Here is a 24,182-nt window from a genome sequence, read left to right as displayed (position 1 = left end):
CACTGAAGCCTGAATGCTTCTGCATACTTTCCCACTGCAATGCTGATGCCAGAAAAACATCCCCACATCGAGCAGAAGTTACAGAAACTGAAGGTGTCAGCCAGCAGGACAGCTGGGCAAGTGGAGAGGAGGAACATAACCCTGTAACTACTCACCCCCTCATCATTCCTTCAGAAAACAGTTATTGAACATCCAGTGCATTCCAGGCCCCATGCTAGTTCCATGGGATACAGAGATGAATAAGATAAAGTCCATGCCCTTACAGAAATTACATTTTTGCTGGGAATGCAGGTAATCTAACAGGCGATCACAGAGGGATGGGATAAGTGCTCCATTAGGGGTGGTACAGGGCACATGGGGGTGCATCAGAGAGGCCCCTCATTCAGAGTGGGAGTTAGGGAAGGCCTCCTGGAAGAAGTAAAGTTGAGACCTTATGCGTAAGAAGGAGTGAGCCAGAAGGAAAGCGTGGAGAGTAGAGAAATGAAGAAGGGGGGAGGCAGTGCTCCAGAGGAGAACTGCAGAGCTGCAGGCTCTGAACAGAGAGAAGAGACGTGTGTGTGGAGCCACAGTACTGTTTGGTCAGGGGAGGTGAAGCTGGAGGGGTAGGCAGGGTCCTAGGGATAATGTGCTTGTTCCTAAATTTGCCTGGAATAATAAGAGCCCTTGGCAATGCCTTGTGTCTGCAGAGCTGCCCATGCTGTGCAGGGCAAAACAAGTGTTGCAGCATTTGCAAGGGTTAAGGGCCCGTGTCAGCCTGGCTCCTTCTCTGTCCTGCCCAGACTGGGATGTCATGGCACTTAGGTGAGGCCCTTCCTGACCAGAACAGGGCAAGTCAGCCCATGTACTTGAGAAGGGGCAGCAGAGCCTCAGCCTGTGACCTGGGCTCTGGGAACACAGCACTAACCCAGCTGCCCTGCCTCTGACTGCGAATCTTTGGGCAACTCACTCCAGCTCTCCAGGCTGCCATTTCAGCATCTTAAAAATGATGAGCCACACCAGGTGAGCTCTGTTTCCATGTGAGTGTCTTCCAGGTCTCATAATATGATCTGAAGAGATGACACCCAACTGCAGGGCCAGCTGGCCCCTGACTCCTGAAGCTAAACTCTGAACATGAATGTCAGTTCAGGGCTTCAGGTTACTGACCAACCCTCTCTTCCACATGTGCTTTGAATATGTACTTACCCGCTGCTTATCAGGGTCCACAAAGCGGATCCCAAAATAGTCTTTCTCAAGTAGATTCAGGTGGTGGCAAAGAAGGTCAAACAGGTACTGGCCTTTGGCATCTCTCTGCAAAGAAAGCAAGCTCCCATGAGAAATGGATGGGCTTCTTCAGTGCAATTTTGTTTTAGCAGTCATTAAGAATCTTTTGAAACAGAGAGTTCCCATTGCTCAGCGAGTTAAGAACCTGACATGGTGTCCCTGAGGATGCTGGTTCAATCCCTAGCCCTGCTCAGTGGGTTAAGGATCCAGCATTGCCACAACCTGTGGGGTAGTTTGCAGATGCAGCTCAGATATGGCATGGCTGTGGCTGTGGCCCCAGCTTTAGCTCTGATTCAACCCCTAGCCTGAGACCTTCCATATGCTGCAAGTGCGGCCCTAAAAAAAATGTTTGCAACAGTTGCATGAGGGTATGAAAGGGGCACATGTCCTTAACTACTGTGACAGATTTGATATTCTCAGGAATCCAGAGGCTTTTAGTACCTGGAAGGAGCCCAAGAACCTTTCCTTCCACATGGATGTCAGAGAAGGCTGCAGGAGTCAGGTAATCCCAGCTCCCATCTCTAAGGCACGCAGCTTTCCTCCAGACTTGTGTGGAACACAGTCTCTGCCTCTAACGTGTATCTTGAACCCTCCTGCTTGTCTCCACCCCCATCACCAACCCCACAGGTGAAGCCATCACCATCTCTCAGCTGGACCACAGCCAGAGCCTTCAAGCCAGTCCTCTGCTCCTGTGCTCAGCCTCGCTCCATATGGCGGTCAGGCTGACCATGATTTAGACAAACTGTCTTTTTTAATGAATAACTAGTAGATGCAGACAGTAAGATACTCAAACACAGAGAAAGGGTATACTACGAAGGGTAAGTTTCCCTTTTGTCCTACTCACCTGATGCTTCAGCACCCCTCCCCATAAGCAACCCCTCACCAGCTTCTTGTGTGTCCTCAACATGGTTATTTTATTCAGGGGCAGCCTCTATGGATACACAGCTCCTCTTTTAAAAATACACCGGCAGCATATTGTATACTGTATTCTCTTTCTGAGGATTTTCTCCCACTTAGGGCATCTTGTGACTCCTTCTATAGCAGCACATACAGATTCACTGAACTGTTTTTAGCTGCGACAGTGAGCACACATGATCTTTAATTACATTCCCGCTCCTGCTTAATGCTGTCAGTAAGGGGCTTCTCTCGCTCTCTGAATAAAACCCAACTCTGATGGCGGCTTCCAAGGCCTTTCACGACCTGACTCCTGCTTCCTTTTCTGAACTTGTTTTAAGCCATTCTCACCACTGTCCGGCCACAGTCACTCCATGCCAAGGCTTTTCTGCCCCTGTGTCCTGTAGTCCCTCTGCCAGGGATGCTCTTCATGCAGCACTTCTTCTCCTTGAGGTCTCAGCTCAAATGTTCCTTCCGCAGAGGTCTTTCCTCTGTAGAATGGCCCTTCCCTGGCACTTTCTATCTCATCTATTTATCCTGTTTATTTCCTTTATAGCACTAACAACAGTCTGTAATGATCTTTTGATTCATTTACTTGTTTATCATCTGCTCCCTTTCTAGACTATGCTTTTCATGAGGGCAGGTGCCCTCCCCCAGGATTTAAGCACAGGGCTTGCCATATGGCAGGTAGGTCCTCAATAATTATTTGTCAAATTGATGAAGAGAAGGTAGAGGGGTGGCTAAAAGGTTTTACGAAATGTCAGGAAATCAGGCCACTTCTAAACCTAAAACCTTCTCCTTCAGGGACCTGCCTGGGTATCTGGGATGAGATGGGAGGAGAATGACTTGCAGGAAAGTGTCAGAACAGCTGGAGCTCTGCAAGACAGCATCCCTGGGCCTGTCCCCAGGGGTCCCTGCAGCCCAGCTGAGATGCCCATCTCTGGTGGATCTATGTCTAATTCTGAATCCAAATCAAGGTGGTCTTATAAGGGCCAAAGTATCTCACCTGGGACAAGGCCTAAGGCCATGGATAATTACAGAAGGACCTGGCGCTGCTCCAAGAACGGGAAGATCTTTATGACCTCCTGGAAATGTTTATACCTCACCTCTTCCCCTTCTGCTGGCTCACCCTATACTCTCCAAGGAGAACTAGGGCAGGATATCAAATCTCTCAGCAAATATCTTAAGACACTTATCCTTGCAGGATTGGGAGGATGAGCAACTGGACAGCTCAACTAAGGGAGGTGGTGCTATGTGGGCACCTCCCCCTCTTCTGCTGGCCTCGCACTCCCTCCCATAGCCTAATCCTGGGGCAGCAGCCCTGTTCACACACCCTTCGGTCTGCCACCAGAAATAGCTAGTCTCACCACCCAGCCTTGTTATGAACCACACTGGGATGTTAGGGTGGTGGGCCACAAACTAGGTCTTCCAAAAGACTCCATCAACAACTGTCGATGTGGGCAGGGGCTGTCAACTCTTTCCTTACTGATGCCTCGGAGTAGGAAAAGCTTAAGCTCATTTTTAAGGTTCTTCTGGGGAACAGAGGAAATATGCTTAACCTTATTTCAAAGCAGCATGTCCTGTACTATTATCTCTCTCAAAGCATGGAATGTTAAGAGACACCTGCATGTTATGAATATTTTTCTCTACAAATTTTACTTTGTACCAAGTTGGCTACTACACTGGGATCAGCTGGAGTGAGTGGGTTTTTGTTTTTGTTTTTTTCCATTGAAGTATAGTTGATGTACAATATTATATTTGTTTAAGGTGACTATCTTAGTGGTTCAGGATTTTTGCAGATTATACTTCACTATAGATTACTGCCAGACAATGGGTATGATTCTTTGTGCTACACAGTATAGCCTTGTTGCTTACCTATTTTATATACAATAGATTGCATCTGTTAATCCCATACCCCTAATTTGTTCCTCCTGGGGTGAGTTTTAATGGCTGGAGACATTAGTTTACTTCTTTACATACAACAATCATATGGACTTTTAATAAGAATCGTGTCTTCCATAAAAACAACGCATTCTCATGGGCTGAGAGCTCAAATATGCTTGTAGGACTCCTAGCTGGCAAGAACATTAATTCAGTAGTTCCAACCTCAGAGTTCTGCCACTTCACAGGAAGTGGCTTTTCTCTTCAGGTAGTTATGGAAAAAAAAAAAAAAAGATACATCCCTCTGTCGGTAAAAAAGGATCGTTTTCTCATTATTTCTCAGCATTTGGTGAAACTCCTGCTCCCCACCATGAAGTTATCGTTCCCTCGGGTTCCCATTTACCCATGGTGGATACATGATTTTGAGCTACAAGGCTCCTGTGGAGACTAATGAAGAGAAGCATCTTTCTTTGCTGTGTCTTCAAGACTGGAGGGAAGGAGTGGGGATAGGCAGGAACAGAGCTCTCCCTTACAGCAGAATCCCATGACGTTTCTATTCCCACAGAAACACAAAGGCAGAAGCAACTCAGAGCTGCCGGGGCACCTTTCACACAGAGATGCCCTTGGCACTCCCTTGGAGCACCCACACTGTGGCTGGCGGGTGGCCCTAGGCAGCCTTTGGAAGGTCACATTCAGCTGGACCCTCATGGTAGGGTCCCTACAACAAGCCTTTGGCAGAGCCTAGGGTTCAGGAATTTAATACTTCCTGGCTTTGCACTTGCAGTTGCCAGTGGTGTCCTAGGAGTCCCTCTCTGTGGTCTCCCTGCCTCAAGCTGGGGCTTTCTGCGAAGTTCTCCGGCAGTCAGTCTTCTCTATTGGTGGGATGGCAAAGTCCAGCGAGTTCTGTCTCCTTTTCCCTTTGCCGGCAGTTGTCCCGGCGCTATGGCTAACCCATGTGTTGTGTGCTGAATGTTGTGCCATTGATTACACTGGAGAAACAGGCACTCGCGCTGACAGGTGATTACTGTTTAGTCACAAAGTCGGGGCTCCAAGCCTGAGGCCGTTTATCTTCAGGATGAGAGAGCCGAGGCAGAGAGCCCAAATCCAGCTAAACCTCAGAGGTTATTCTCTTCATGAGGGCATGAGTGGGTCAAAATAACTTTTTAATAAGCACCTATCTAAAAAATAAATTTATTTTTTATGAACCACAATAGTACGTACACATATTTGAAAATAGTAGTTTATATATGTGCAACCCTTTCGCTGTCTTTATGGGATGCCCAGAGTGATTCATGAGCCCCTTAGAATCATTCTGCAACTCTGAGGTCATGAGAATTCATATTCGTGGTCCTTCCTGGAGCACCTGGTTCTGGTTCTCTATGGTTTGTCATCTGTTCTTTAGGGAAGGCACTAAGGCAGCAAGCAGTAAGCAGGCTTGGGCCAGTGACCTAAACTCTTCAAGGTTAATTGCATTTTCTGCCTCATAATCAATACCCTTGGGCAGGGAAACAGCTTTATTTTAACCCATCAAGGGGTCAAGGCCAGGGATGCTGGCATGGTTTACCCTGATCAAAGGGGCTAACATGTAGAAAGTCCCCCACTCATTGGGTCTCACCTTATTCAAGCCAGCTTTCCTGTGAGGCAGGCAGATGCTAAGTGCAAACTATGTGGGTCTTGAAGAGGGCCAGAGCCATCGATACTTTCACACATCCTGGGCCACATGCAGTTAAAGGGGAGCTGGCCATGGCTTCATGGCTCTCTGAGACGGCAGAGGTGAGACAGAGGGTAGTGGGGGGTGGGCACCTGCAGTCCAAAAGCGCGTGAGTGCAGGCGGGGGGAAAGGCTGTGCCAGGATGGGGTCCAAGGAGGGAGCAAGAGCTGAGCGAGTTGTCCTGGGAGCCTGAGAAGGAAGCATGGAGGCACCAGGGGTGAGAAGGCATCCCAGCCTCTATTCTGACTTTACATTTCCTGTAGGCCAAAGATTTCTTGGCTTTCCTCATCCGTGTCCTCTAGGGCATGTGTGTGCCAGTGTCTGCCAGGTTTAGGAGCAGATGCTGTGGAAAAGCACTTTAATGTCACAAAGGAACAGCCACATTAGCTCCTCTTTTCAGGGCCAGGGCATGAGTACGCTGAGCAGAGGGTGTGAATCAATTACTGGGTGCAGTCCTGCCCCCGTGTTCACACACCACAAGCAGCCCAGCTTCGGGGCACAGAGGGGCACAGATGCTAACAGCAGGGTCCCAGGTTTCTTAACCTCAGCAAGTTCCATGCCAATTTACATTTTCTTTGAAGGGCCAGAACTCCTGCTGAGCTCCTGGCCCAGGGGCCCACTTTTCTTGCTTAGTTGTAAACCAACGAAATCTGTCCAGGAACTGCTGAGGCTGCAGCTAGAAAAGCAGCCAGCTCCCTCTGGGAGAAGACGGGAAGTTCATTCCAGGGAGAAATGCAGCCACCCTGTCTGTATAGCAGGTTGCCCCAGTGCAGCCGGCCCTCACTCCCTGTGCTCATAGCAGACTGCTCCAGAGCTGGGCAGTGAGGAAGGGAAGGACAACCATGCAGGCACTTAGTATCTAGACTGAAGCACCTGATGGCTACCCTGGGAGAAGCCAGGCCGAGGAGGGAAGTCCAAGTGGAGAGAGAGAGAAGAACAGTGCTCACCCAGACTCCCGCAGCCAGAAGCTCCAGCAAGTCCCTAAGAAACGCGGCACCTTCTTGTACTGATACCCCCCATTTTACATGCAAGGAGAGGGAGTCAGGGTGATTTTCACAATGCAAATGCTTATCTGTAGGTTCAGATGCCAGGTATGGTGCCCTGGGAACCCCATTGGCAGTCCTTACTTGGGTCAGAGAATGGGCTTAGCTCAGGGGCACATGGCAGGACATGCAGAGGACATGTGTGGGGGTGGGGAGAACACATTCTGCCTGAACGGGCGGTCACTGGGCACGTAAACGTCATGAGAGGGAGGACTTGGTGTCCTGTCAGCACAGATGGCCCAAACCAAACACAACAAGGGCAATTAAGACCCTCTGAGCAGAGGCTTCAAACCTGCTGTTGTACAGCTTGTCAGAGCAGGGCTAACGGAGAGGGCTAGACTTAGTGAGAAATCAGTGAGGAGCTGCCGGAGCCCAGGTGCCCCTTCCTGGGAGGATTCTTTGTACCCGGGAAAGTTACTGGAAAGAAAAAACCCTGAGCTGGGCCTGAAGAAAAGCAAACTCGTTTATTTTTCCCATAGTGAGGCCACTTTTACAGTAAAGTGACTCTTAGTAGCATCACTGTTCCTTGCTATTGATTGAATAAATTTTGGTTGTATTTTTCCAGCCAGTGCTGAATATCTCAGAGGACTAGTCATGTCACATTTGTAGGATTACCAAAAACTCAGCCAAGCTTGTTAGAAAAAACACTCAGCATTTTGTATCTGTGTGAAGCTCATATTCTTTCTCTGTTTCTCTCTCTCTCTCTCTCACGCACACACAAACACACACACACACACCCTTCCTTTCATACAACGTTGCTCCAGATAATTTGTAAAGAAAATCCAGCATTTTGGGGTAAACAGACATCCTCCTGCATCCAAACCTAAAGACAGTTTGACGAAACATTGTATTGCCTTTTTTTTTTTTTGCAAAGGGCAAATGCACATGCTATTTGGCAAATCTGGAAATTTCTAGGGTTATGGAGAGTGGCCTGGGTGGCCAGGATCAGAAGCAACATGTCAAGCTCAGCATCTTCACTGGTTCTCATAATCCTGGAGCCTTTCCCCCAGTCTCCCTCCACCTCAGCAGAAAACTGTTTATTGGCAGTGTCAACAAATGTAGTGGGTTCTGAGCTGGACACATCCCATAATGAGAGGGGCCAGGATTTCTGAGTCCTTGTGCAGTTTTCTTTTCAATTATCCTATCAGTCATGCATGTTCCGTTGGAACTGAGGGAGGCAGAGAGGGAAAGGGCCCTGGGAAGGTGCACCGAGACTGAGCCCTGGGCTTGGACTCAAGGCCCTGCTCTGCCACTTCTCAGCTTGTGACCTCAGACCTGTCCCTTAGCCTGTCTGAGCTTCTGTTTCCTTAGCTGCAAAACAAGATTCAATCTTTGGGGAAAAAGAATCTGAGAGACTAGATGTGATTATGTATGACTGGGTCACTTTGTTGGACAGCAGAAATTATAACAACCTTATAAATGAACTATACTTCAATGAAACTTAACAAAAAGAAAAGAAAAAAAGGAATAGCGTGATATATGATTCACACTATATCTTTCTCTCTCTCTCTCTTTTTTTTTTTTTTTGGTCTTTTTGCCATTTCTTGGGCTGCTCCTGCAGCATATGGAGGTTCCCAGGCTAGGGGTCCAATCGGAGCTATAGCTGCCAGCCTACACCAGAGCCACAGCAACTCAGGATCCAAGCCGCGTCTGCAACCTACACCACAGCTCACGGAAATGCTGGATCCTTAACCCACTGAGCAAGGCCAGGGATCGAACCAGCAACCGCATGGTTCTTAGTCGGATTCGTTAACCACTGAGCCACGACGGGAACTCCTATATCTTTCTCTCAGGAGGCTCAAAACAAGAGCCATAGCATACATAAAAACCCTGTGCATTTTTCCTACCGGCATCCCCTGCCCCCTGTGACCCCTTCTTCCCTTAGGCTGAACGGACTTGAAATGACGAGGCTTTAGCCACGAGGCTGTGCTCTCACGGAAGAGAAGCCAGTCCTCCCTGGGCAAGAACACTAGGGCGGGTCCTGCTACATGTCCCCTAGTGCTGTGTCCCTGAGCTTATGCGGATGGCCACCATATTGGAAACCTGCCCCATGAGGCCCTCAAGGCACAGATTTGCGCCTTCTCCCTGTCCTAAGGCTATTTTCCTCAGACACAGTCAGAAAAAGAGTAGAAAACATTAAATATAAGCCACCAACCCAAACCCTTCGGAGGCCCGGCAGCTCTATTCAGTGCCATGGGGACAAAGGAGGCGCTTCTTTTCATTGCTCTTGACAGACTCCCGCACTCTGGAAGGTGTGAGTGAGGTGGAGGATGAGACACGAGACCACTCCAGCAGCCACCATACTTTTTAATGCCTTGGCATCAACTAGGATAAAAAGAAAAAGGCATCTGGCAGAATGTATTTCATTAAGTTAACTCTTGATTTCTCTCAAAAATCATGATTGGTTGTCTCTGGCATTAAAGCTACGGGAGCCTCAGACTCCTCCCCCTGGAGTTGCCAGGTGACTGCCTGTCCTGGTGGCAGACAAAGAGGAGGTATGGACAGGGAGAGTTCAGAGCTCTCGGATTGGAGTCCCAAGGTCGCCACCCACAGCCACTCACGTCCCTAGCTAGGACCAGATAGGTCATTCTCATTGCTTCTCCTGAGAAGGACAGCTAGGGCTTCCCTTGAAAGGTCTCTCATCAGAGCAGATAGGACTCTGAGGTAGGGCTGCAGGGCATGGCACTTGGCCTGTGGTCCCACTGATGGTACAAAGCCGCAATGATAAATGCCCCCCTTGCTGGCACTTGCCAGTGGAGACAACCTCACTGGAATAACAAAACTGAAAGTCCCAGGAGAAAAGTGAGACAGCCGGGCCAGGGGCCAAGCAGAGGGCAGAAAGATGGTTTATTGTGCAAAACAACAGGGCAAAGCCCAAATCTCCCAAAAGTGGCTGTCCCAGCAGTGGAGATGGATAGAGGGGTGAAGCGAGATGGGAGGCAATGGCTAGCCCAGTTGAAGGCAGAGTTTCCTTAAGAAACAAATTTAGAACCATACCATGCACTGGTCCAGAGCATGGTATGGACCAGTGCATGGTTCTAACTGGCGCCTACACTGGAATCCCCTGGAAAGTTACTAAAACAGAATGCTGGGCCCCTCTCCTACAGTGTCTGGTTCCATGGGTCTGGGGTGGATCCTAACAAGTTCCAGGTGATGCTGATGGTCTGGGGATCAATGGACTAGACCCAGCCTTCTCCAGGGCCTGTTGGTCACTAGCAGCTCTTGGGGAAAAGACTCCAGGGATGGGGGTAGAAAACTAGATATCTGAATTACACTACAATCCAGCTCTGTCAGCACAATTCTCACTACTCAGTGTTCATCTTCTCACATACCAATACTGCAGACGAACCCTGCTCCTCCCCTGCCAGGTTTTCAAATTCTGCCTTTCATGACAGTGGGCAGCTGCCCAAAGCTGGCTGGAAAGTTCAAGTCCCCAAACGCCATTTACTTTCAATGGCTAAGTAGCCCAAAATTCACTGCACTTTCACCATGAATTAGGTCATCAGAAAATAGAGCTGCCAGGCATCATCAAACCTAATTCAGAGAAAGAGCTCCCTTCTCACCTCAGTTCTGCCTTCAGTGGCAGGGAGTCTGTTCCAGAACATTTCCTCTCCTGGCCTCTAGATCTCCTGTCTAGGTGCTGGGTGGGGACTTGCACCAGACCTCTGCCTGCCGCTGCCTCCTCCCTGTATCTGTGCTCTTCAAGCTTCCCCGTCAGACTTTTGCCTTGGCTGTCATGATCAGCCTTCTCTTTTCTCTTTCTTGGGTAAGGATTCAGATGTGCCCCCATCAGGGGGTGGGGAAGTGGATGGGCAAGGGATCTCTGTCCTGAGCGTGCTCCATGCCAGGGAGCCAAATCTTTTTGTTTTTTTTTTTGGCTGCAGTGTGCAGTGGCTCAACCTGGGATCTCAGTTCCCAGACCAGGGATTGAACCCAGGCTGAAGCGGTATGAGCACTGAGTCCTAGGCCACCAGGGAACTCCCCAGGGAGGCAAGTCTTCTGTGTTCAGCTTTGAGCAGGGCATCTGGGGCAGGAGGGACGGGAGGGAGTAAGAAAAGGCAAATTCTGGAGTTCCGTCATGGCTCAGTGGTTAGCATCCATGAGGATGTGGGTTCGATCCCCGGCCTTGCTCAGTGGATTAAGGAACTGGTGTTGCCATGAGCCGTGGTGCAGGTTGCAGACATGGCTCGGATGCTGCATTGCTGTGGCTGTGGTGTAGCCCAGTGGCTTCAGCTCCGATTCAACCCCTAGCCTGGGAACCTCCATGTGATGTGGGTATGGCCCTAAAAAGACAAAAAAAAAAAAAAAAAAGGCAAATTCTGAATGCGATTTCTTGGGCAAGTCGCTTTTCTCTCTGAGCCTCAGTTTCCATCTATATAAATAAGCTCACATCCCTTTATGGGCCCAAACTCTCTGATTCTGTTTTTAGTTGATTAAAGTAATCACACTCCAGGTCCATCTTCTCTTAAGTGAGGATAAAAAAAAATTTTTTTTTTTAAAAGGGTCATCAGGTAGCTTTACAGAGTAGATGTCTATTAAGACATTTATTGCTAGTTTAATTTAAAAAACTCAGGGCCATTGCTCAAAGTAAATGGAAAGATTAACTAAACACAATTCATTCAATTCTGGAAGCTGCCTCTGGCAGGCCTGAGACAGTGAAGACTGTTATGTCAAACTATTACGCTGCTAGGGGTCTGGTCATTTTACCTTCTGCTGTGAGAAGAGGAAAAAAAAAACCCTCTTAGGTCTTCCAAAGCACACCTACAGCCTCACACAGTAGGAAGTGCAAAGGAGCTTCTCAGGTTGGATCCTGAGGCTGTGCCCACTATGTCCTCCCCAGGCCCAGCTTCTCAGACTACACCCCAGAAGGCAGAGGCGCTCCTGAATTTTTATGTGGGAGGGGCTTGGGATAGTCTGAGGTTGGGGAGGGAAATGAAGTTTTATTTGCACGGCCCTGGGTATAAAATTAAGAAGCCTTCCAGCATCTAATAAAGAAGGGAGTGCAAGTGACAGATGGGAAGGGGCTGATAAAGTGTCTCTGACAATCTCATCCCACACTATCCTAAACTTGCCTGGAGGCAGAGCCTCTGAACTGGGGCTGAGGCAAAGGCCAAGGGTGTGCTTTGAGGTGAGTGCCCCTGGGCTCCTGAGCTTAGTTTCCTGAGGGTTCTCCCAGTTGTAATACTTCAGTGGCTGAGAAGTAATAGGTGCCTCTTGGTCTATGAATAATTCTTGAGCTTAGAAACATATCTCTACAAGGGCACTGGGTGTAAGGTGGCATGAGCAGGGCATCAGGCAAAACCATGGTCCAGGCCTTGCAGTGTGATGGAGAGAGCAAACAGAGGTGCCAAGACTTCTGAATGTGTGTCAGCACTCCTCTAGTCACTCTCCGGCCTGAAGAGTAGGGTGAATGCCAGAGAGGTGGAGCTCTGAGCCCAGCAGCACCCCTGAGGCCTCTGGCATATCCTGTCATCTCCATGCCTCTGCACAGCAAGACCACTAATACTGAGACCAAGAGTCCCCTGAGGGCTGCACAGCAATGCTAGTCGAGATGTCACACTGAAAAAATTTTTGCACATCTGCTGCAAACTAAATATTGTGTTACTTGAAGGCCAAAAAAATGGATGACAAACTACTGAAAAAATGCTCAATTCAATATATACCAAGAGCCTTCCTTGAATAAGGAATTACCTGAGTGTTCTCAGGGATTGCAGAGATAGAAGATTTAGAGCCATCTGAAAAAGCAACTTGGAAAAGCCATCCTCCTTCCTCCAATCTCACAGCACTCACTATCTGTACCACTTAACAGTCCTACTGCTGCCTCTCCTGTGTTCATGTCCCCTGCCCTCTCTGTTACCGGAGGGAGATGGAAGCATGGTACCCAGTGTGCACACTCATGGTACATGGCCCAGGGCCTTGAACATGATCCTCAGGAAGTGTTTGTTGATCAGCTACTAAATGGTATGACCAGGCTAAAAGCTGAAGACTAGCAATAGCTCAACTTCCCTAACGAGGTCCTCCCTCCTGGGTCTTCAACTCCTAATACCCAGTGAAATGGGTGTAGAAAAGAACACAGAAAGATCATGTTGGGGTAAGACTGTTACTGGAGATGGAGAAGCAGAGTCAAATTTAACCCTAGAAATTCATTCCAGGATTGGCGCCCCACGACCTCTGTCTAGTTTACCAATTCTAACTCCACAGGCTGCACCTGAGTGGAACAGGAGCCTCCTGGCCTAAATGCCACCAGGCAATAGAAAGTGGCCTGCAGTATAGCCTGGTTCCAAAATAGCTGCTCAGCCCACCCACACATAGTCATGGAAAAGGGAAACACAGCTCTGCTGCCAGAAAGGTCTCTAGCTGGGTCCCTGCCACTGGAAAGAGAATGAAAGGTTCCATACTGGACGAGACTAATCATTACATCTGTGTAATTAAATTGATATGAATCTCATAGCCAAGTTCCTTTTAGGGAGTTGATGTTGGAAAACACTTCCATGCTCCTGGGATCATGAGAATAGGATTTAGGATATACATATTTTTTCTTTTTGGCTGCACATGCAGCATATGGAAGTTCCCAGGCCAGGATCAAACCTGAGCCACAGCAGTGATCCAAGCCATTTCAGTGGTAATGCTGCATCCTTAACCTACTGCACCACAAGAGAACTATCGGGACAGTTTTAATTTCTGGAAAATATCAGACACTTTCCTATGGGCAAACTATGCATGTCTCTAGAGATTTCCTCTTTCCTTTGCAGTTTTTTCTGATGCTTTTCCTGTCTTTCTACAATATTTCCCATCACCTGACCATGGTGCCACAGGATCTACTTTGGGCTTCAGATTGATGGGTGACTAATATCAGCTTGGATACCTGCCTTAGCACTTGTTATAGGTCAGGTTACACAGGAAGTGACTCTGGGATGGACTGTAGCACACGGGATGTTTTAAAGGAGTGCTCTTGGGATCAACAGCCATGGACAGGATTGGAAGAAAGCTGAAGTGGGCAGAGGGAGAAGGCGAGCTACGATGCAGGCCTTGTGTCGACTTGGCTGACCCCTAGGGAGCTCTGGAGCTAGAATGGCCCTTCAGAGTTATTTCAAGTTGAACCAAAATAGCCAAGCCTTGTACACCCCTGCCTAGAGTAGTCACTGGATATGGACCACTGCCAACAGCACTCCCAGGGGGATCCAGTGTCCAGTGGGACATCTGAGTCCACCACATCACTCTCAACACAAACCCAAAATCATGACTATTTCTTTTCTTTTCTTTCCTTTTTTTTTAGGGTCGCATATGTGGCATATGGAAGTTCCCAGGCTAGGGGTCAAATCAGAGCTACAGCTACCAGCCTACATCACAGCCATAGCAACATGGGATCTGAGCCACATCTACGACCTGCACCACCCACAGCTCACGACAGCGCCAGATCCTTAACCCACTGAGCGAGGCCAGGGATCGAACCCGCATCCTCACAAATACTAGTCAGGTTCGTTAGCTGCTGAGCCACAAAGGGAATTCCCTAATGACCATTTCTTAAGAGAAATGTGCAAAACATTAACATTCCATAGGCATTCTCTCTAATGCTAACAATTCCATAAGAAAGGTTTCTATTAACCATCTTTTACAAAAGAGGAAACCAAGGCTCAGTGGAGTTAAATGGCCTAAGACCACACAACTAGAATGTGAGGCTCACATCCAGGCCTGCCTTGCCCCACAGATCACACTCCTTCTATTCTGTTCAATTCCCATTCTTTGATTTTCTCATATGGCCTCTGTGGAAGTAGCTACAGCTCCATCCTTCTATGCAGGTTTGGGTTGGATTTATAATCCTCTGACTAGATATCTAAATGCATACCTAAGCCTGTTGCTTGAATTATTTCCCAAATCTTTGAATCACTTAGACCTGGGCACTATTCAACCAGAAAATCACTCCTGCAGGAAAAAGGACAGATGCCTGTCTTCTCTATGAGGATAAACAAAATCTAACAGGAAACCAGTAACTTAGTCAACAATATTTGAAGATGAGAATAAGAAATGAGCAGCATTTAAAGCCAGATTTCTTACTTTTTTCTTTTAGGTTTTTTGGACCAGAACATTTCCATATCTCTATACCCTGGAGATTAAAGATCAGCTGTAAACCAATCCCAAACCCCCTAGATGGGGGTGTGGAGGCAGGAGCCAGGTGTAACATGCGAGGGCACATGCGCTTTATATACCTCGCTCTTCCTTTGCACACTTCACATATCCTTAAATTTTAAGACGACACACACAGGCCAGAGGGAGTACTGGATCATGACAAGAAAAGCTCCTACCTAAGCAAAACAATGCATCACTGGCAAAGTGATTTGGCCCCATGGGTTTTTCTCCCCAGGTAGAGTGTTTTGTTTTGTTTTTATTTTAAAAAAATCATTTCTTTTTAGAGTGTCTTATATGTTGTTCTCTGGGGTGCTTTTTTTCAATTCATCCAAGATGCTTATTTAGAAAGCATGTGACATCAGACTGTAAGAAACAGAGGCAACAGAATGGGCTCTGGAGCAGCCCCTGGCTATGTTCAAGTCCTCCCTGCACTTCGAGTGAGAATTCTTTTGAGGCTGTATTACTGATAGCTGTTCTCCCTGCCCAAGAAGACTCTAGAGAATGAAGAGTGATGGGATGATTCCCTTAATTTTCCATTAACTAGGAGGTGAACCTTATTTGGGGGTGGGGGAGAATTTTCCACAAATTACATTGAGGAGATACATGTCATTGCAGAGGTAATGGGATGGTGTGATGGAATGAGACTACCGGAAAGATCTTGCAAAGGAAGGGATTTATGAACTCAGTCTTGAAGGATAGAAGCTTGCCAGCCCAGGAGTGGGAGAACTGTACAAGGAACAGCATGTCCAGAGCAGGGCATGTTCTAGGAATTTTACCCAAATGCCATGGCACAAGGAGGTCTGATGCAAGACATCAAGATGAACATGGATTATTAAAAAAAAAAAAAAAGATGAACATGGAGAGGCAGACAAGGGCTGGATGGTGAATGGCCTCGTATGCCATGCTAAAGAATTCATTCTGTCAGTGATGGCAAGGGCTGGAAAGATTTTAAGTAGGAATAAGATGTGATTAGATTTCATATTGGTAGGGGAAGATTGGAAGAAGGCAAGACTAGAAGTAGGAAGACCAGATGAAAAATCATTGTAACAATCCAAATGAGCATTGGTGGACATGCAGGCTAAGATAATGGTGATGGGATAAAAATGGGATGGATTGAAGAAAACTTTAGGCAGAAGAATAAACAAAGTTTCAGTGACCTTTTTTTTTTTTTTTTTAAGGGCAGCACTGGTGGCATATGGAGGTTCCCAGGCTAGGGAACTGTAGCTGTAGCCACCGGCCTAGGCAACAGCCACAGCAACGCAGGATCCAAGCCTTGTTTGCAACCTACATCATAGCTCATGGCAATGCCGGATCCTTATCCCACTGAGTGAGGCCAGGGATTGAACTCACAACCTCATGGTTACCAGTTGGATTTGTGTCATAATGGGAACTCCTCAGTGACCAATTTGAAGAGGGGTGTGAATGAGAAGCAGAAATGGTGGACAATTTCCACAAGCAAGGAGCTCAGTTCAGCAAGAAGGCTGGGAGAATATGTTGAAAAGCAATCTTTGAATTGAGCATCATCACGACGACTCTGGTGAATGGGTCATTAATTCTTTCAAGGTTCCAACTATTGAATTAATTAAGGAAATAATTAAGTTTTCCTAGATTGGTCATTACATTGATTTATTTTTTAGAGCACATGATTTTTTTTTTTTTGGCAAATGTTAAAAATAATGTTTGCTAGAATTAACTTCTTATAGGTACCATGGTTGAATTCAATTATCAAGGCACAAATATCATGTTTGTATAAACAGAGATTTATATAGTCCTTTCAGGTTAGTTTTAGATGCTCTCCTCTGACCTTCTATAGCATTCTGGACATACCCTCACTTTCAATATATTGTAATGATCTACTGTTTTGTCATGGAGCCAAGGTGGATGGGATAGGGACCCTGTCTTACTCCTTTTGGTATGCCACATCCTTGAAACATAGCAGGTACTCGAGAAAAGACTAAATCAAAACTTTAGTAAAAATGAAAGTAAAGTATATTGAACAAATCCCATTCCAAGTGCCCCTTCTTTAGACTGGCCAGCAGAACTGAAACTATCTGCACAAAAACCTACGAGGATGCTTCTGTTGACCCAGCAACTGAGTCTCTGCACTAACTTCAAGTAGTATACTGGTGATCACCACCGAACCAGGGAGTCAGTTCCAGGCACAGGAAATGCTATGCATCTTAAGATTTAGCTCATCAGCAGGGGCTCCTGAGAAAATATATTTTTTTTAACCTCCAAGATTCTTACTCAAGAAACATATTAAGAGAGCTACTGGTGCTTATATTTATCGTCACATTAGCCATGACAGCTGCAAAATGTTTTCACTTTAAGTTGAATCTCAAAAGCTTCATTTGCATTTTCTCTAACTCAGGGATATTGTTAGGAAAAAACCAGGGTGGAGGGAGAGGGAGGGAGAGGATGTTTCATCTTTGGTTCCTCTAAGCTGAATTAAATATTTTAAATCAATCATCTCTGATCTGTCATTAGGGGATTTGTTCACATGTTTTTGTTTTTTTTTTTTTTAACACAAATTATAGCTTCTAGGAATTTACAATTTAAGAATTTGTGAAGGTCAAAAATATGAAATTCTAACATATGAAATGACAGCCTCAAAGACAAGAGTCCCTTACCACCCCCTCCTTCTTCTAGAGCAATCTAGTACAAGGGCTACTGCTGAGACATTTCCAAATGCAGCAACACTGAAACTCATTATAAGTTTTAACAACTTGCTTTTCAGAGTCTTTGGGGCTTTGACAACCTAAATTTAGGTCTCCTTAATGGAATGGCTTTGCTTTAGAAAACAGATTTTGTCAAGGATTTTATAACCCCACTCTTCCCCCAATTCATTTAACTTTACTCTTTTGGAACAAGAGAAAGGGGAAAGAGCCAGGAGAAAGCCAGAATTACTTAGCAGTGCCTTAATTTTAAATGTTTATGATGAAATAAAATTGTTACTTTCAATGACAACATATGAAATTAAAATATAAATGAGTTGTGAGTAATCAGACACTCATAATCATAAGACACAATACACTTTCCTGAATAACACTGTTCCATAAGATAGAGAATACTTTAATATTTAAGGGTTAATTAAACCCAGAACTTAAGGTTTTGGATATTTCACAATACTTTTTTTTTTTTGGTCATTTTTTTATAGCCACACCCACAGCAGTCCCCAGGCTAGGGGTTGAATTGGAGCCGCAGCTGCTGGCCTACACCACAGCCACAGCAACGAAGGATCTGAGCCACATCTGTGACATACACCACAGCTCACGGCAATGCTGGCTCCTTAACCCACTGAGCGAGGCCAGGGATCGAACCGGCATCCTCATGGATACTAGTCGAGTTCTTTATCACTGAGCCACGATGGGAGCGCCTCCCAATAGTTTTTAATTCTCCTCTGTACTGGGTAGAATATTATCCTTCCTGAAAATTCATGTCTACCTAAAAGCCTCAGAACAGGATCTTATTTGGAAATAAGGTCTTTATAGATGTAATCAGTTAAGATGAGGTCATCCTCGAGTAGGGCAGGGCCTAAATCCAATGGCAAGTGTCCTTTTAAGTTCATGTGGAGACAGACACACAGAAGAGCCAGGGAGGCAGGGTTGTCATTGACCACTAGAAGCTGGAAGAGGCAAGAAAGGACTCTTCCCATTGTGGGTTCGATCCCTGACCTTGCTCAGTGGGTTATGGATCTGGTGTTGCTGTGAGCTGTGGTGTAGGTCACAGACACGGTTCCGATCCTGCATTGCTATGGCTCTGGCATAGGCCGGCGGCTACAGCTCCCATTAGACCCCTAGCCTGGGAACCTCCATATGCTGTGGAAGCAGCCCTAGAAAAGGCAAAAAGACCAAAAAAAAAAAAAAAAAAAAGAAGGACTCTTCCCTTGAGCCTTCAGAGACAGCAGTCTCTGCTGACACCTTAATTTCAAACTTCTAGTCTTCAGAACTGTGAGAAAATAAATTTCTGTTGTTTCAAGCTATTGGGTTTGTAATCATTTGTTATAGCAGGAAACTGATACAACTCTTTCAGGGCAAAGTTCCACTTTGTTTATGGCAGGCCTTTTTGGCAATAAACATGGCCTTGTGTTAGTTAATGTTTTTCACTTATACATGTATGTTATGGTATCATATGTGTATGCAATTTCATCGAATATCTGAGATGACAGCTTCAAATTTCAACAATATTTAAGTTCCCCCAGCACACAGCTGCATATGCCAAACTAAATGTTCAATAACCCAAGAATTTATTTGCATCATTTTAAAAAGGAGATGCTACCTAGAGAAGATACAGATGTTTTTCGGAAGTTACCTTTCTTTTAGGCTTAGCTGGGCTCCCTGGAGTCTGTCCCAGGCATACATAGTCAAGGGTCAGCCAGAGATTTGGGTAGAATTTACGTACAGAATTTGGGGCTCCCTTGTCTGTCTCTCTCTGGGATTTTCCTCACTTTCCAGCTGCTGTGGTTGCCCCAAACTCTGACTTCTTTGCATTTGATACAAATTGTGGGTTTCTAGGAGTCTTAACTGCCTTATAGGACACCAAAAGGGACATACCCTCTAGCTAAAAGCCATGCAAGAATGGAAAGCTTTCCCACTGCTATTTCCTCCCTTTAAGAGTAGACCATCCTTCAATTTCTGCTGCTTTCCAATCCTGCTCCAGTGGCTTTAAGTGGTTATATTTTATATTTTGTCCAGCATTTATAGTGGTTATCTGTGGAGAGCTGGTTCAATAGGAAGTATGTGGTCATTTAAGGAAGCAGAAACGTCCTAAAAATTTTGATGCTTTTTTTTTTTGGTAAAAATCTTTCCTGAATCTCAAGAACTAGAAAGGTACTACACAAAAGCCAAAGTAATAGCCCCTGGCAAACAAAGGGAAGTGATTTAAATGACCACTCAGATATATGCCCAAGAGTGGGATTGCTGGGTCATATGGTAGTTCTATGCATAGTTTTCTAAGGTACCTCCATACTGTTCTCCATGGAGCATGATAATGGGAGACAAAAGAATGTATACATGTATGTATAACTGAGTCACCATGGTGTACAGTAGAAAATGAACTGTACTGGGGAAATAACAATAAAAAAATAACAAAAAAAAATGACCACTCAGGAAATCTCAACTTAATTTTTCAAAAATACAAACTTCTATTAGTCTGTGACATTAAATATCAGTAGGAACAAAAAAGGGTACTGGAACTTGAGCCTTTTGATGTCTGCCACACTCCGCTCCTGTGCCCACCATGAGGACACTGATACCAAAATGCATTCAATGTCATGTACGCTCAGCTACACACACCCACATGCAGCCAACTCCAAACATCCTGAAGTGTGACACAGCCTTTGTGAACATTTCTTAGGGAGCAAGGGGTACACAATATAACAGCAAAACTTTCTCCCAAATGACTTTTGAAGCCTCTTCCCCTGTCTACACCCCTTCTCCTCTGAGGTCTCCCTTTTGCAGTTCCACCCAGCCCCCTTGTTCTCTCCCCTTCTCTCTCTGATTTTTTTTAGGGCTGCACCTGGGGCATATGGAGGTTCCCATGCTAGGGGTCCAATCGAAGTTGTAGCCACCAGCCTGCATCGCAGTCATAGCAATGCATATCTAAGCCACATCTGTGACCTACAGCTCACAGCAACACCGGGTCCTTAACCCACTGAGTGAGGCCAGGGATCGAACCTGCATCCTCATGGATGCTAGTCAGATTCGTTAACCACTAAGCCACAATGGGAACACCTCCTCTTTCTTTTTAAGTTAATTAAATTTTTTTTTTTTTTGGCTGCACCTGTGGCATGGGGAAGTTCCCAAGCCAGAGATCAAACCCGAGCCACAGTAGTGACAATGCTGAATCCTTCACCACTTGGTTACCAGAGAACTCCTCCTCTTCTCTCTCTGTTTTGAGGTGAAGCTCTCAACGGCTTCAAATCTGCAGTTCTCTTCTCACAGCAAAGGCAGAATAGTCCAGCCACTCCACCGAAGCAGTCTCCCCTGGGGTGCAGTGGGGTGTATATACGTGTGTAGCTTGACTGCACAGTCATAATTTAATAGCTTTCTCCTGTCATAGTTCCATATTCATACACACATGGAAACAGCAGGAAGGAAAGGGGTGCATTCCAGGAGGGCGGAGTCTGAGCTGAACGTGTGCCCGGCCCTGTATTTACACATATTATTTCTAACCCCCTCCATTTTTCAGATGAGGAACGTCAGGCTCACTGTTCATTCTCTTTCTCCCCAGCCCACAGCCTCTGGGATGTCAGTAACATATTGATGTAAAATGCAGCAGAAAACAGGAAGGGTATTTCTGGGAGTCGTTGGGGAGAGGACATGGAGTAGAGGCTGGGTTGTCTTGAGCTCAGGAGCAATCTAGAAGGGCTGGTGCTGGGGCAGTGGTGGTGCAGAAAGATTTAAAGGAAGAGTCTGCTAGACGGGGCAGGGGCTCCAGGAGTGGGATGGGGTCTCGGCTCACCTTGTGCTCCTCTTTCCCCTTCTTTCCCACATGGTGGTCACATGGCTGCTTCTCTGTTCCTCACACTCTCCCAGCTCATTTTTAAAGACAGAGACACTCCGAATGGCGATATGGTTAATTTATTTACTAAAGCTAATTAGAGTTGATACTCTGGAAGTCTCATAGGCAATTTCAGTCTTTCCAACACTAAATGACACCATTTCACACAGCACATGACTTACCTTGGTTCACCCATACACTAAAGAGTTCAAGCTTCTAAATTCCCAAACACCTTCCCACTTTGGGGTGAACTGATTCGAAAGAAAAAAATAGTGTCTGTAGCAGTGACTGCTTTTAAAATTATCACTTGAGTAGAATTTAATGGGTACGTAAGTGACTTCTGTTTTACTGTACGATATCCTTTAAAATCTAAATTTCCTGGCATAAATATCTTCAATGATTCATTTTTAGCAAGCATTACATAGGGTTGGCTGCTGGATATTTACCTTGGATCTGAGAGTATGTGTGAAGAATATGAGCTAGGAAATATACTATTGGTAGATTACAAAAAGCCATGCGTGGCTACAAAAATTTCCATTTATACTGGTTCTAAACTCCATATAGTTAGAAGCTGTCATCTCACTTTCACACTGCTAACTTGGAGTTAGGCAAAAATTGACAGTTAAAACTGCTTTCCCATTGAGTTCAGGTATTGTTTTATAAGAAGCAATTTACAAAAGAAAATGCATTTGAAGTTTAAAATTTTGATTCTAACATGACAGTTTTTATGATCTCTGGTTTTAAGGAGGTTTCAAGGAATTGGGAAGGCATGACAAACAAAAAGAAGAATGAACATACAATGAAAGAAGATGGAAAAGGAGGCAAGGGAACTGGTGAGCTGGGTCACTAACAGAGTGATTCAGAGGTAAAGCCCACAAGCCAGGGGAAAGCACAGCTGCATGTTATGCGTGATAGAGAGTGTACCTGGGAAAGTTTAAGTTTTTTGTTTTTTTTTTAAATATTTTTATTTTTTAAAAAAGTTGATTTACAATGTTCTGTCAATTTCTACTGTACAGCAAAGTGAACCAGTCATACATATATATATATATACATATACCTTCTTTTTCTCACATTATCCTTCATCTTAAGTGTTTTTTGTTTGTTTGCTTTTTGGTCTTTTTTAGGGCCACATCCATGGCATATGGAGGTTACCAGGCTAGGGACTGAATTGGAGCTATAGCCACTGGCCTACACCACAGCCACAGCAATACCAGATCCAAGCCACATCTTTGACCTACACCATAGCTCACAGAAACGCCAGACCCTAAACTCACTAAGCAAGGCCAGGTTATCGAACCTGCATCCTCATGGATGCTGGTCAGATTAATTCTGCTGAGCCATGACGGGAACTCCTTAAGTTTTGATGAATTAATTTTTCCTTGTTGATGAGGCAGAGGCAGCTGGGCTACATGAAAATGAAGAGACAACTCAAAACCTGCCACATTTCAAATACCTTGAACATTTAAAAATCTTTAACCCTAGCTGTTAGCAAAAGCTAAAAAGTCACCAGGCTGATGCCTTTTTTTCCCCCTTTGGCTGCATCTGTGGCATGTGGAAGTTACCAGGCCAGAGATGGAACCGGAGTCATAGCAGTGACCTGAGCCACTATAGTGACAATGCTAGATCTTTAACACACTGTGTCACAACAGAACTCCCCAGGCTGATGCTTTTTAAATGACTATCCTTGTTTACCCTCCTGTAGGTAGAGATGCCAAATAAGAGAGGTGGGGAGGGTCAATCAATGCTGAGTGAGAACTCTGTGTCAGGCCCCATGTTAAGCATTTCACATTCACTCCTTTACCTTATGAGACAGATGCTATTATCAAGCCCATTTGACAGATGGGAAAGCTAAAGCACAGGAAAGATTGGTAACGTGATAATTATCACACAGTCAGTCAGGGACTGAGCTGGGAGTTGAAACTAGGCAGTTTAACCATAGAACCCAAATACATAATCACTGTGCCATATGGCATTTTCTAAAAGAAGCTAGAACTGGTTGACAGGATAAAGGGGACTGAAAGTGTGTAGTACTCTAACACCTGGTTGCTACCTGGAAAATCTGTTAGGACATCGTGGTAGAAATCTGGAGACCTCTTGGGTGTTATTCTTTGACACCCACCATTACTTTTAAGTCAGGGAAAAAAGAAACCTACCTCAAGCTATCCTTTCTTCTAAATTCAAATATGAACAAGGGAAAGAATTAAAAATGTCTGAATTTTTTGATATAGTCACTTCATTGTATTGAAATTTCTAAAAAATGTCAAACACTCCTTGAGGGGAACTTTTCAGTAATGTGGTTGAATCATGTGGCAATTATGAGCCTAACTTCTAAAGCAGTTTCCATAAGGAGGGTGTAATTTTTTTGAAGAATGTATAAATACACACACACATACCAATACTCTCTCCCTATAAGACATCTTCAAGCCAAATTTCCATTTCTTTCAGGCTCTATTTATATGCAAGCAGTTCTAAGAATTCTCAGAAAAGGACAGGCCTGTTACTGTCCCCTCACTGGCATCCCTTAGGGCAAAAGTCCTCATCCATTTTTCAGGCATGACCCACTTTAAGGGTTCGGCCTGTGTGGTGAGTCACATGCACATCTTCTAAGGACCTGGATGGGCTGCAAATGCCATGAAATGAAAATGACTAAAATGTTCCAAGTCTGCTGCTTTCGTCTCTTTCTTATTTGCCATCTCTTCACAGGTCATTAGGTATAAATCACATTTTTGTGTATAAATATCTAGAATTCGGGGACCCCTTGTGGG

The 24,182-nt window shown here is 45.5% G+C and overlaps 1 protein-coding gene across 3 annotated transcripts in view; it reads right to left on the bottom strand.

Annotated features, from left to right (window-relative positions):
* Positions 1–24,182, bottom strand: part of FRMD5 (FERM domain containing 5) — a 331,187-nt gene that overhangs the window by 49,048 nt on the left and 257,957 nt on the right. For all 3 annotated transcript variants that reach the window (XM_047766490.1, XM_047766489.1, XM_047766491.1), the window contains exon 2: positions 1,183–1,287. In XM_047766490.1, the coding sequence (XP_047622446.1) occupies positions 1,183–1,287 (105 nt within the window). The remainder of the gene's footprint in view (positions 1–1,182; positions 1,288–24,182) is intronic.

The sequence above is a fragment of the Phacochoerus africanus genome, chromosome 2, assembly GCF_016906955.1.
Source record: "Phacochoerus africanus isolate WHEZ1 chromosome 2, ROS_Pafr_v1, whole genome shotgun sequence".
Taxonomy (NCBI): domain Eukaryota; kingdom Metazoa; phylum Chordata; class Mammalia; order Artiodactyla; family Suidae; genus Phacochoerus; species Phacochoerus africanus.
Note: the sequence above shows the minus strand (reverse complement) of the source record. Positions and strands in the feature narration are given on the sequence as shown.